The sequence below is a fragment of the Etheostoma cragini genome, chromosome 24 (assembly GCF_013103735.1).
Source record: "Etheostoma cragini isolate CJK2018 chromosome 24, CSU_Ecrag_1.0, whole genome shotgun sequence".
Taxonomy (NCBI): Eukaryota; Metazoa; Chordata; class Actinopteri; order Perciformes; family Percidae; genus Etheostoma; species Etheostoma cragini.
The window spans coordinates 3,057,757-3,070,928 of NC_048430.1; the positions used below are offsets into that span (position 1 = coordinate 3,057,757).

General features: G+C 40.3%; 1 protein-coding gene across 7 annotated transcripts in view; it reads right to left on the bottom strand.

Annotated features, from left to right (window-relative positions):
• The window catches only part of nid2a (nidogen 2a (osteonidogen)), a 44,572-nt gene that overhangs the window by 12,800 nt on the left and 18,600 nt on the right, over window positions 1–13,172 (bottom strand). For 3 of the 7 annotated variants that reach the window (XM_034864368.1, XM_034864369.1, XM_034864374.1), the window contains exons 10-25: window positions 12,849–12,958; window positions 12,595–12,728; window positions 12,328–12,439; window positions 11,865–12,065; window positions 11,548–11,778; window positions 7,282–7,428; window positions 6,460–6,588; window positions 4,904–5,029; window positions 4,327–4,463; window positions 3,721–3,826; window positions 3,424–3,557; window positions 3,207–3,312; window positions 1,634–1,767; window positions 1,418–1,523; window positions 1,034–1,167; window positions 799–904 (exon numbers count right to left, since the gene is read on the bottom strand). In XM_034864368.1, coding sequence (XP_034720259.1) covers window positions 799–904; window positions 1,034–1,167; window positions 1,418–1,523; window positions 1,634–1,767; window positions 3,207–3,312; window positions 3,424–3,557; window positions 3,721–3,826; window positions 4,327–4,463; window positions 4,904–5,029; window positions 6,460–6,588; window positions 7,282–7,428; window positions 11,548–11,778; window positions 11,865–12,065; window positions 12,328–12,439; window positions 12,595–12,728; window positions 12,849–12,958 — 2,153 coding nt within the window. The remainder of the gene's footprint in view (window positions 1–798; window positions 905–1,033; window positions 1,168–1,417; window positions 1,524–1,633; window positions 1,768–3,206; window positions 3,313–3,423; window positions 3,558–3,720; window positions 3,827–4,326; window positions 4,464–4,903; window positions 5,030–6,459; window positions 6,589–7,281; window positions 7,429–11,547; window positions 11,779–11,864; window positions 12,066–12,327; window positions 12,440–12,594; window positions 12,729–12,848; window positions 12,959–13,172) is intronic. The other 4 variants (XM_034864367.1, XM_034864372.1, XM_034864371.1 and 1 more) reach the window with 4 other exon arrangements.

Sequence of the window (13,172 nt, forward strand, 5' to 3'; positions counted from 1 at the left end):
CATACATACATACATACATACATACATATATATATATGGAATTAACTTTTTCTCATGTTTTTTTTAGCATCATCTTACTGATTGTGTATGCCGTCTTATATGTTCTTCTCACCACACACAGCTTTGCAGTGATATCACCTGTTTTTCCAAGGCTTGGCATTCCAAGGCTGTGACCCAAATGACCTTAATAGTCCACCACTTACAAGGTTAGACATACACTCAACTAAAACGGGCTGTCTGTTTGACTTGTCACTGAGTTGAGGAATGAGTGGGTTCACAGGTCAATGTTAAGCAAGAAAGCCTTGGAGAGCCATGACATGATACACCTGCTGAAGCTGGTACTGTTACTGCAGATAACAACACACCTTTAAGCACTCATGGGTAGCTGAATAGAGGGAGTCTGTCTTAGGGTTGTAATAATGCATCATGGATTGGTTAAAAATTGCTATAAATGCATAAAGATTACCCCCTATTGAGATTAAAACAAAATAATTAAAAAAATGAATCGCAAAGCAATTTTTAAACAGCCTCGGGCATAATCTGCTGTTGATCTCACTTGTTTGACTTCATACATCACTACGCGTTCTCAATTGATTTATTTGAAGAGACCTTTTCTGTTTATTTAGTTATTTTGAAGTTAGGATTTGTTTTAAAAATCTAATTATTAATATTGTATTTAATTTTAGTTTTTTTATTTAAGTTTTGTTATTTAAGATAACATTCAGTTACAGTTGCACTTTTACAAATCGTGAGAGTCCAGTCTATCTATCCATGTACATTTTTCCTTGTCTGGTTTACCTGGTTTGTGACAGTCTGTTTGTGGTGAACCAGGTGATGTCCTGGTGTCTGCTCTTTCTTGTCCCCTACTGTCCACACACCAGCAATGTCCAGTAGAGCTATGGCACTGAAGAACATACATTTCACTTATTACGTACAGTCAGATATATTAAAAAGTTTTTAAAAAAAATGAATAATTCCACAATCAATATTAGTTCATCTGTCTGTCTTAGCTGATCACTCATTAGATGCTAACCTGCAGTGGTGTGTACTGTCCATTAGCATCACACTGGGGTACATAGGCTCCAACTATAGGATATCCCTCTGGACTTGTGGTCTGTACTCCGTCTCTATGGTGTTCACAGTGAGTTTTAGGACGCTCTGGTTCACCTGCGGAGTAAAGCATGACATTTGTTTACACAATAAATCTTTTAATAGACAACACAAAAGGGCCACAACTAAAAGGTAGCACTAATGTGTGTGTTTAACAGAGTAAGGGAAGGTGGAAAAAGCACTGGAAGACACACTGACATTGAGCTGGGCGTTTTGCTTGGACATGCAAAACAGCAGCCCAATGCCCAAATGCAGTGTGCACAGGAGGACAGCCGAAGATTTGGCACACATTTCCAATTAATCTCACCTGGCCTGTCACAGTCCACAGACGGTGTACCAGGTGGAGTCCTGGTTCCATCTCGCTCCTGTCCCCTTTCGTCCACACACCAACAATGGCCAGTGGAACCATGACACTGAAATAACATTTGCAGTGACCATAATGAATTAATGTATGTTAAGTTTCAAAAGTACAGTTAAATAATGTAAATAGAGTGTTACATTGATTAAACAAATATTTACTGACTTGTAATGATCTGTACTGGCCATTAGCATCACACTGGGGTACGTAGGCTCCAATAACAGGATAGCCATCTGGACTGGTAGTTTGTACTCTGTCTCTGTGGTGCTCACAGTGGGTTTTAGGACGTTCTGGTTCATCAAGAAAGAAAGAAAAAAGAAAAAGGAATTAATGAAAATGATTCAAGAATGTGTTGTCAAACGTGATCAGGTATGGATAGAGAATAGATTTCTTCATCATGCTAGTTAGCAAATTGAAGCATGTACATTTTTCATACATCTTCTGACCCATCATGTACTCTTTTAATAATAAGCTTTAAGACAATTTGTTTATTAAATAATTAGAATTTAAAATGTGGCATCCTGTCCATTTCCTAAGACTAAGCATGGTTTAGAAGGCAGGTCCCTTTGGAAGTTAAGTCTGATCTCTTCTCCTCCTCCTTGCTGGTAATGAGAAACACCAGGATGGTGTCATCTGTATATGTGAGCATGTGTGATTCAACCCTCCTGTTGTCTTTCTGTCAAATATGAAAATAACACTGTTGACGCTTTTTATCAACGTTTTTAATTTTTGGTACCTTTGTTTCAACACTTGATGCTATTTTCAACGTTTGTAAACTTATTGACTTTAGTTTTACAATTATTTTTGGAATTTATGGTCAATAAACCTCATTTAGAGGAAATTATACTTAATGCTTGAGTCAGATAAACAGAAATTATTTAGACTAAAATTAAAGGAATGGATGTTGATCGATAATAACAGACTGGAATATGTAGACTTTAAATCAATACTATTTCAAAACCACTTCAAATGTTTTTTCAATCATGTTATTCTGGGTAATTAAAAAGAACAATGGAAACATATAGGAGAACAGGTCAATTTGACCAGAGGACAACATTATGGTCAATGGTCAGATGCATCACACTGAATCAAAGTTTAAATCAGTAGCTAATGTTACATCCTGAAAGTTCATACTTACTGGGATTATCTTATACTTATTTTCTGCCTCATTGGTTTTTAATGGGGCCTTCCACCAATTTTAGATAACAAGTTTAGTCAACTAGTTATGCTTAATCCAGCTGAGCGTGTAAAAACAGTTGTATAATGTCTCCTGTGGCTTTTTCACGTCTAAGGAAATAATCCTTATGATGTCATAGTGATGTCTTCTGGGTTATCTCAGCTTGGGCCAGGAGACTACAAAATTATAACAAAGTCTGCATTACAAACTGGACGTGGATTTTGAAAGACCTGTAGTTTAGACGCCACCCCGTTGAATTAGGGGAAATGTAAGACGCATTGTTTCTGGAGCTTGACCTATACTAGGGAGTTAAAGTCTGGATGTCTCTGCTGTGTTGATTTTTACCATATTCTCTTTCGGCGTCTCACGTGTTCTCTAACTGTACAGAAGTGAAACTAAGTGACTGAAGTAGCCTACCCTCTTTGATTTAGGCTTTTGCCTCGAACCCTAGTATACCAAAACACTATCTGTGTCTCTGTGTAAAACATTCTGACCAAATTGATTTGCAAATAAACTCAGAAATGTCTTTGGGATGGACCGAGAAGAATGTATGTTTCTCACCTGGTTTGCCACAGTCTGTGGGTGTCGTACCAGGTGATGTTCTAGTTCCGGTTGTCTCCTGTCCATCACTGTCCACACACCAACAATGTCCAGTGGAACCATGACACTGCAGTTAACAATGTCAGCAATAGCATTAATAACATAACACTATACTTGATTAATATGACGTCCTTTAGTTTGAGGTGATAAAATGTCTTTTCAAACACTTGTGACAAACCTGCAGTGGTGTGTACTGTCCATTAGCGTCACACTGGGGTACATATGCTCCAACTATAGGATATCCCTCTGGACTGGTGGTCTGTATACTGTCTCTGTGGTGCTCACAGTGAGTTTTAGGACGTACTGGTTCATCTGGGGAGATAAAGATGAAAAAAATTAGAATTTAAGACCAAATTTTAGGGATGGATATAAAACTGTAGAAAACACAGGTGTTGCCATTACGCATCCCTCTTTATTGCTTTTTCATATAATAGACATGTATAAGTATTTATGTCAGTGGGTGTATATATCTCACCTGGTCTGTCACAGTCTTTGGGTGCTGTACCAGGTGGAGTCCTGGTTCCTGTTCTCTCCTGTCCCCTACTGTCCACACACCAACAATGTCCAGTGGAGCCGTGACACTGTGATGAATTATTAAACGTTTCAACATAAAGACCAGGACATTGTCAAACCCTGTACTTCAACCCACCCACCCTGCTTGCTGCCCCCTCACTGCGAGGGACAACTAATCACTCAAATATATCCAAACTGTTTGCTGTCTTTGCTCCTAAATGGTGAAATGAGCTCCCTATTGATATGCATATGTGTGTGTGTGTGTGTATATATATATATATATATATATATATATATATGCGTGCACACACACACACACACACACACACACACACATTTATTTATATGTATTTATATATTTCTTGAGGCTGCACTTTGACATGGCTTTTTGTAGTTTTGCTTATTTAAAGTTAATGTACTTGCCCTTACTACTTGTCTTGAGTTTATACCTTCAGGGATGAAAGCACTTACTTTGAAATTGCTTTGGATGAAAGCGTCGGCGTCATTACATGTAATGTAATAATGTAAAGTACGACAATTAACAGTCTATCAGTCAGTGCCCACCCACCTGCAGTGGTTGGTACCGTCCGTCAGAGTCGCACTGAGGGATGAAGGCCCCGGGACTCGGTCGATCACTTTGTTCCATTCCGCTCTGCAGGCTGTCTCTGTGTTGCTCACACTGGCTCCTTGGACGAACGGTCTGTCCTGTAGACAATACATTTTATTCTTGTTGGTTTTTCTTTTGACCCACATCTTTGTAGTTGGTTTATTTTGGATATAAATTGTTAGTCATACACACATTTCTAAAGTATTTTTCACATTGCATACATGTTCATATATTTCTTTATGTTCCTATCAAACAAACTGTATTTTTTATATTTACATATACATACATACATACAGTGTCTTAATCGAAAAACTGACCAGTAATGGTGAGACCATATGTTAAAGTGAAAAAAGTTAAATGAATTGAACTGAAAAAAACTATTAAAAAATTCAGACAATATTGAACTCTGACTGCCTAACTTCATAACACACAAAAATGATTATGAAAATCACAACCTCAAAGCAGATCTTTCTGTTGTATTTAAAATTATAATTTTGTATGTAGTGTCATGCATCACTATTGTGGAAAATGTACTGACCCTCCGTCTGTGAACAATAGAAACCATCTCCATAAAACCCAGGCTGGCACTGACACAGGAAGGAACCCAATCCATTAATACACCTGGCACTGGTGTGACACGGAGAGGAGCTGCATTCATCTATATCTAAGGAAAAAGAGGGAGCAGAAGAATAAAATAAAAATAAAACAAATCTAGAAACTCAAATTGGAATTTGGTACTAAATATAAATTCCACTAATTTCACAAATCTATACTGATACATAAACAGTATTTGGCTGCTGGGTAGAAAAAATTCAGGTCAGTGGTATCTAATCAGTATTTGTTTGTGGTTTTCGATCATTTTAAGGCCTTTTCTAAATATCTGTCAAGCAGGGAGGTAGGGAGGGTTCAAAGGGAGTTCATCAAAAGCTCACACAGAGGTGAGAGGAGGACACACACCAGCAAAACCTCTCTCCTCCACAATTTTCAAGGCAAAACACACATTGTGTCATTGCTCCATTTGTCTTTGACTTTCACCCCCTCTCCTGTCTAATCTCACCCTTTATTTGTCACATTAGTCCTCTCATTCCCACCCTTGTTCTCATATTTGTTACCCATCCCCCCCCCCCACCCCCCCGCTGTGTTTCCTAGCCTTTGCAGCTGTGCGTTACTGCCTGCACTTCGACAAATATGTGGATCTCTTCCAAATATTCAGCTCATTTTGGAACATGCAGCACTACATGCTCCAGAACATCTCTTATGTGACCAACACACATACCGTACTGTTACAGTGATGAAGATGGGAGAATGACAGGGTTGCCATGTTTACAGAGGGTTCATTTTGAATTTGCACATGAAGAGTGGGGAGGTTGGGCGTGTGATCCTGCTTAGAGAAATTTAAAGTACTGAACAGTTGCCTTAGTGGGAATTAATTACAACAAAATATCAGGCTTGTATATATCTTTTTGGTGAGTTGTTAGCCATGCCAGCTGCAGGGCTCTTGGGCCAGCAATGTCTGTTGGTAGGTCGGTCCACCACTTTTTTTCCATACTGAAATTTGATAACTACTAGATGGATTACCATGAAATTTGGTACAGGTTCCAGAAGATAAATCATATGGATGTTGGTGATCCCTGAGTTTTACTCTAGCACCACTATGAGGTTGGCTTTTTTTTTTTTGTGGAATGTCTCTTATTTGGATGGATTGCCATGAAATTCTAGTTCCCCCTAGGACGAATTGTAATAGCCACCATAACCTACTGGTCATACCAGACCACCTAAGGCTGTTAAAAATATGTGTATTGTTGTGTGTTATCAACTTTTGATTGTGAAGGGGAGAATGTTGTTTTTTCAGAAAGTTACAGAGGCAAGCCAGCCTAAAGTTGAATCTTGTGCCGTTTTCAGTTCAAAATGTGACTTTGGTTTATGACCATCTGCCCGACATCAGCCTCAGCTGTACTTTGTTTAGTGCTAATTAGCTTATTTACAGTAAAAAGCTCAGGACTCAAACCCATGTCATGTGAACATACTGTACACCGCAGTCTTGTCTAGTACATTTCACTCATTGTCAAGTCAAGTGAAATTATATTCACTCACCAACACAGGTACGCCCGTCAAATCCAAACTCATAGCCACTCTGGCACTGGCAGCGGTGGCTCCCGGGCAGGTTCACACACTGAGAGTGAGCACCACATGAACTCAAGCCCTCAGCACACTCATCTATGTCTGCAGTGAGAGAAAAGGAGAGAAAGTGAGAGAGTTTTCTATAAACTCATATGCCTGCAAACCAGGAATCCCAATCTAACAACATGCAAGTGTAAAAGCTGTAATTAACGGTCATTACTGATGCTTTTATTAGTTTACTATAACATATAACCGCACACCTGGATTCTTGACTGCATTCCATAATGTATTGTTGAATACAAAGAACAAAATCACACACAGATATGTGACCAGAGAGACACTGAGGCCGAAGCATGGGAACTAAGGCCGAGCCTGGGGCTTTCCTAGTGATGTCAGCAGGAGAGAGCGATCTGCTGCTGGGCTAATGATAGGTCACGCAGCAGCTTAAATCCCTGGAAGTCCCTGTTAACTACAGAATTTTATCTGTAAGAGGAATAGGAAGAGGCAGGATGGGAAGAAGAGAAGAGAAGAGAAGAGAAGAGAAGAGAAGAGAAGAGAATTCCTTCCATCCAGCCCGAACTTGACCCCTCTATATTGGGTGGACAGATGTTGATGAAACACAGACACACTGCCTTGTACTGTCTTTAACTTTGTCTACATGTGTTTGTGTGACAGGAGAGAGATACACTATTACACTAAGCAAAATGTAGTGGAGCACCATAAAACACTTTGAAATGTTAATACACTGTCACAATTCTTTACAGGTACGTCCATTAAAAGTGCTGACAGACAGACCGTAACAGTTGTGTCCATCTCCTCTGTAACCAGTAGCACACCGGCACTGGAAGGCCTGGCCCTCCAGAGGGATGCACTGGGCCGTGGTGTCACAGTCATGGTTCCCAGCGTAGCAGGGGTTGACTAGCTCCGGCGCCGTTGGGTCAACTACAGAGAGGAGGAGAGAGACCAATAAGATGACATGAGCGATGGAAGAGAAAAACCTTTTCATCGTTGTTTGAAACAACACAGCAGTGATTCACATGTGTTGCTCTGAATACCTAGTGCTCACAGTAGCTCAGGTTGGAGTAAAGTTTTGTTAGTGTAGTCATGCACCTTGACACCTGTCTATATGCTTTATGGTGTGGTTTTTCATGTTTTGTTTGTATTATATCATCACCTTTCCTTTTGTGTAGAATTTTGCCTTGGTGAAAAAGTACAGAGATCCTTTACATTAGTAAAAATGGCAATACAACAATGTAAAATTACTCCAAGTCCAGACAAACGGTACCATTCTTCAATGTTGTTTTATGCATAGAAATAGACACATGAAAAGAAAAATCTATTTCAAAGACTCTGCATCACACCAAATATCCTGATTTGAGATGAATTAAGATATGGATGATTCGACAGTAAAAGTCCAATGATTACAGCCTTAATTCCAGGACAGCCTAACTAAAAACACATGTTAAATCACTCCACAGATTCCCACAGGACGGTTTCTTCTTAGGAAGTGACTCCCTTCATGCTCTCAATATTCAACATATGGATGATGTTAGGCACACATTCACATGAGAGGGAGAGAGAGAGAGAGAGAGAGGGAGACAGGGGGATGTTAGTTCAGGATTTCCTCATACAAAAGCACTGCTCGGACACTCAAGTCACAGCAACCCTCCGTCTAAAATCTGGAAAGTCAGTAAGAAAAACAGCAGAGTAAAGAAAACCATGGGAACTCATTAGAAAAGAATGTGAAGGACTTAGAAATTTGCTTAGAATTAAGTGATGAATAGTGCTACTCCGTTAAAATGTTCCAGAGCACAAACATCAGGATGGGTGGCACAGTGGGAATCAAGCCCCAAATCTGACAGTTTTAGTGTGTTTCTCTTCCAACTGAATCTGATCTTCTGAAATGTTGTCAATTAGTATTGGTGATGTGAAATCCTCTATATGTTCATTTGTCTAGCTTGGTTGTGGATGTAATGTCCCATGGTTAAAATAATGTTCTAGAGATTTCATGAGTATTGTGTTTTGGATTTCACTGGATTTTAATGAATTGTCTGGTGTCGCATTGCTGTTAGATAAAAAGAAATACAGCACTTCTGATAGATGACTTTGATGTCACTTAAAAGCCGTACAGCAGTATGTTTTCTTTGGAGAGCCTTTCTGCTGCACCCTCTAATATTTTCTGTGTGGCAGTTGTATTAAGTGTTAGAGAGTTTCGAACTTAATTTTAAAGTAAAAATGCCATTGCCATTAGAGGTTAGCATCCCAGTTGATCATTATGTCTACATATGAGCAGTTATTGATACAAATCAGAAAAGAAAACCAGCTAAAAGAAACAAAAAGCTCTCATGACTTATGTCTGTTTTTGATGATGTTTAAGTGTTTAAAGCTGGAACTTTTCTTTACAATCAGGGGCATCATTTATAAACAACAACAACACACACACAATTACACACCCAGAAAGCTTCCATCTTTTTAGGCCAGATGCCAGTTTTGGCTCATTATCAAAGAGATGGAGGGATGGGTGGAGGGAGGGAGGTGAGAGAGAGAGAGAGAGAGAGAGAGAGAGAGAGAGAGAGAGAGAGAGAGAGAGAGAGAGAGAGAGACTCTTCAAAGTCCTGAATGTGGCTGGGAAGAAGGGGCGATGAGAAGGCGAGATAGACATGGATGGGGAGGAATAATTAGAGAGAGAGAATGCAAGTGGGAGAGAGGGGTGGAGAACACACACACACACACTACACACACCACACACCATCAAAGCAATGACTGCAGTTTGTCACCTGTTGCCTTCTACAAAACTCCTCCACACACAGAGTGGTTTTACAGGGGCGTAGCTATAACAGTATCAAGCTGGCTAAGGTGCAGAGGCTAGTCTTCTAATCCAATGAACCAGCCTCGACGTAACACAAAATGATCAATCTATCATCACTGACTTTTACTCACACATTGAAATGACCTGAAATTTAAGAGAGTGATGTTTACAGTGATGAAAGCAGCATCTCTTTTTCTCCAACGGTTTGGAAATGCAATACTAAATAACTTCAGGATCTATGTGCTGCTGCCTCCATTGTCTTTAGTCAAGACAAAAGAGGTCATTCATAATTTAAAAGAAAAGACCTTTTTTTCTGTCTATAAGAACCTTGAATGATACTGTTAGACAGCTGTTCACTGTGCACAAAGATGTTGACAACACATACTCAAGACAGGTTCATTTGTCCGCTCTCTGTGCCCCTCTCTCTCTTCATCTCTATCACTTCAGTGTCTTAAGTTTTTCTGCAATCTGTGATTCTCATGACATCAGTGGGTAGCTATTCTGCCCGGCAAATCCCCCCCCGGCAATAGAAAATCTGTCATTGGCTGGGATATTATTTCCCAGTAAGGCGCACACCAACCCCCCCCCACACACACACACACACACACCTAACTAGTGTTTACAAAACCCCTGATCCCCAAAAGCTCTTCCAGCTGTGCTCTGGGTGTATCAGTGCATGTGCATGTGTGAGATGTGTCATCATAACCTTTTTAATCAAGGTGTTGATGTATAAATGACAGAAACTTGACCTGAATTCAAAAGCCGGGTAAGAAAAAAAAACAGTCTCTTTCTTTCCCAATTGGTTTCTTTTCATCACCATGTTTTGGGGTCTCTCTGTCTCTATTTGGTCTTCATCAGATAGAGTGGTTAAAGAAAGAATGTTGATAGAAAATAACAGGACCCATATTCTCGCTGCATTTCTATACACATTTGTATAATAATGTATAATATCTTTTTTTCTGCTCGTAAAAGAAAGAAGGTACATAAAAGGTGGGAAAAAACCTTGCATCTAATACAACCTAATTAAAAAAGATGGCTGTGTGCTACCTCCAATGCTAAACTACCCCGTGACTAAGATCTAAAAGAAACCTCTGTTTCTCTGGCTGATGTTGGTCAAATTGCAGGATTTACCATTACAGCATACGATTCAGCAACCATGAAAACAGGGAAAGACACATTTGATAAGCTCGTCAAACGTCTAAACACAAGTAGTGATATAGTATGTGATGCATTGGGAAACTCAATCGCTACTGAATCTTCAGCGCAATCTACCTGAAAATGAGCCTTAAAGTTGTGTAGTGTGTCTGCAGCCTTTAACAGACAATAAACCCAGAAACAGCAGAGGTAATACAGACATTTGAACATTTTTTTCTAGGGTTTCAATGTACAATTATCACTCAGCTTGCAGCATGTGTGTTTAAAGCTTATCACTGTCCAACTCTGCACTGTGGTTTGGCTGAGGTTTCTGTGGCAGCACTGCAACAATTACTAGGTGGTCTGGTTGCTTGCTTAGTTGTGGCCCTGGAACAGAAAAGCCCACGTTCAACGCCTCCAGTGTGTTCATCCACTTTAAGATTGACAGTGATGGTCTGGAATGGATTTAGGCAGGCACTCAGAAACTCAGTTCTCCATATAATGGGCCTATTTTGGCCTTTTGGTAAAGGCAAGACATCAGTGGGTCTGTGTCGTCCACATAATGGATGCTACTCCCGGACCCCAGGTAGTCTATACCGATATGATTTATAAACCTGATTAATTTTTAAAAGGCAGATGAATAAATGCAGTATTTCAGAATTGCTTAAATTAGTTTGGAAATTTGGTTGAATTGTCCTTTTGAAGCCCACGCTCTCATTCAGCTGTGTTCTAGACTGTTTTTCTTCACACTAATTTTTGTGCCTGATGTACTATTACTGGTATTGCCTTGTGTTTTAAATGACTGATGGCTAAAAAAACAAATCGCCACTCTGGATCCAATTACGGTTTACTCTACTTTCTTTCATCACAGTTGTACTCTCCTGTGGATGGTAAGCCCCTTAAACATTTAGATCATTTCAAGACTAAAGCTTAAGATTAAAACCTTGGATAATACTCATATTAATGTTGTCATTAAGATTTGTGTTATGCCCTAAACATTAAGAAGAGGACAAAGAGGGGGATACTTGTGTGCAATTAAAGCAAAGTATTTCATTAAACCTAATTCAGCCCAGAGATATGAGCAGGTGATGCATCCATCTAATCCCAGTTTGACTTACCTCCGACTGGGCTGATCTTGTTGGTGAGAGCGTATCTCAGGATCCGCTCCTCCTTGACGTACATTACAAACACCCTCTCCATGATGATCTGAAGCGTCTCCAGGACAGCTGCACGGTTGTCATGTTGACAGTCACGGTAGGTGATGTTCTGCTTCAGCTGGAAGGAGAAGGACTCTGAGCCCTGCTCTGCCGAAACGACTGAAAACTCCCTGACAGAGGAGGAGGTGGCAACTGGAGAAAGACAAAGTCAAGGTTTTTAGGCAAACAGAGAAATCAAATATTACTTCAAAAGTGTCTCTTCTGGTTGCTATGGTTACCAGATGGGTAGTACTGGTAGGTCTCTTTGAAGGGTTCCATGGTAATTTCAGCTCCAGGGGGCATGAAGGGCACGTTGCCGCTAACTACAGTATCCACAGTGAGGTGGTTGTGGTCGTCAAGGCCACGGCCCGTCTGAATGATTGACAGGCGCTGGTTGCCAGGGTAGAAGATTACCTCTGCATGACGAGTGAACTCAGCACCTGGTGATAAAATTAGTTGATCAATCAATCGATTATTCTTCTGTTTGCATATTTTTTCATTACACATTACTGCAGACACACCAACAGTGAAGCGGTTGCATAGAATAAAAACTGGAATGTCTGCAATGGTTACATTTGTAGAACACACACAGACACCTGCTTCCTGTTAGAGAGGGGAGTTGGAAGCCTGATATCATATCTCAACCCTTGAGACAATAAAGCTGGGTGGAAGTAAAAACACACATGCACACACAGAGTTTACCTGTGATTTTAAATCCTGCTTGGCTATTGGGCAGCTCCAGAGCAAATAGCCATCCAAACAGCTCTCCTATTGGTGCAAGTGGCATCAGGGCCCAGCCGACTGGCTCAGGTACCTGACCAATCAGCACAAAGTTTACAAAAGGAGAAATCAGAGCAACCAGAAAATGTGGATTAGAAGATGGGAACTTGTAATAACTTTTTTAAAGAATTAGATTTAAAATGCCAGTAAAAATAAAAAAATAAAAAGGAAATCTTTTGTTTCAACTACCTGGCTGATGGCAGTGTATGCTCTGCCATCTCCCACCACGATGTAGGCGTGGAGATCAATGTTGTTCAGCTCCACTGGAGTCGAACCAACGGTCACTGTACCGCTCACTTTACCGCTAACACGCTGTGGAGCACCTGAAGGAGGAGCCAGGGATTACAGAAAAAAACACCTTTAACAAGAAAAGATAATGCTACCACATTTAAAAACATTAATCAGATTAATGTATATCTGTGGATTAACGGTAGTGCTCTAACCATCGGGTAGACAGTGGCGTCCGTTTCCATAGAAGCCAGGCCGGCAGTGACAGCAGAAGCCTGTGGCGTAGTCGGAGCAAAATGCATTCTGAGAGCACTGCTGTTGGAACCTAGACGAGTGTAAAAAAACAATTTTCATTTAATGCCTAAAAAAAAGGGTCAAAACCGATGCAGCAGAACCAGATATAGTCTCTTTATTCCACACATTCCTCTTCTTGTCAAAACCTGGCACCACCATTACCCACAATGCAAGCTCGAGCTGCTAGCCTCAAGCAAAGATGTGGAGCTACAGAGGTCTGGAAAGCTCACTAACTTCAAACTCCA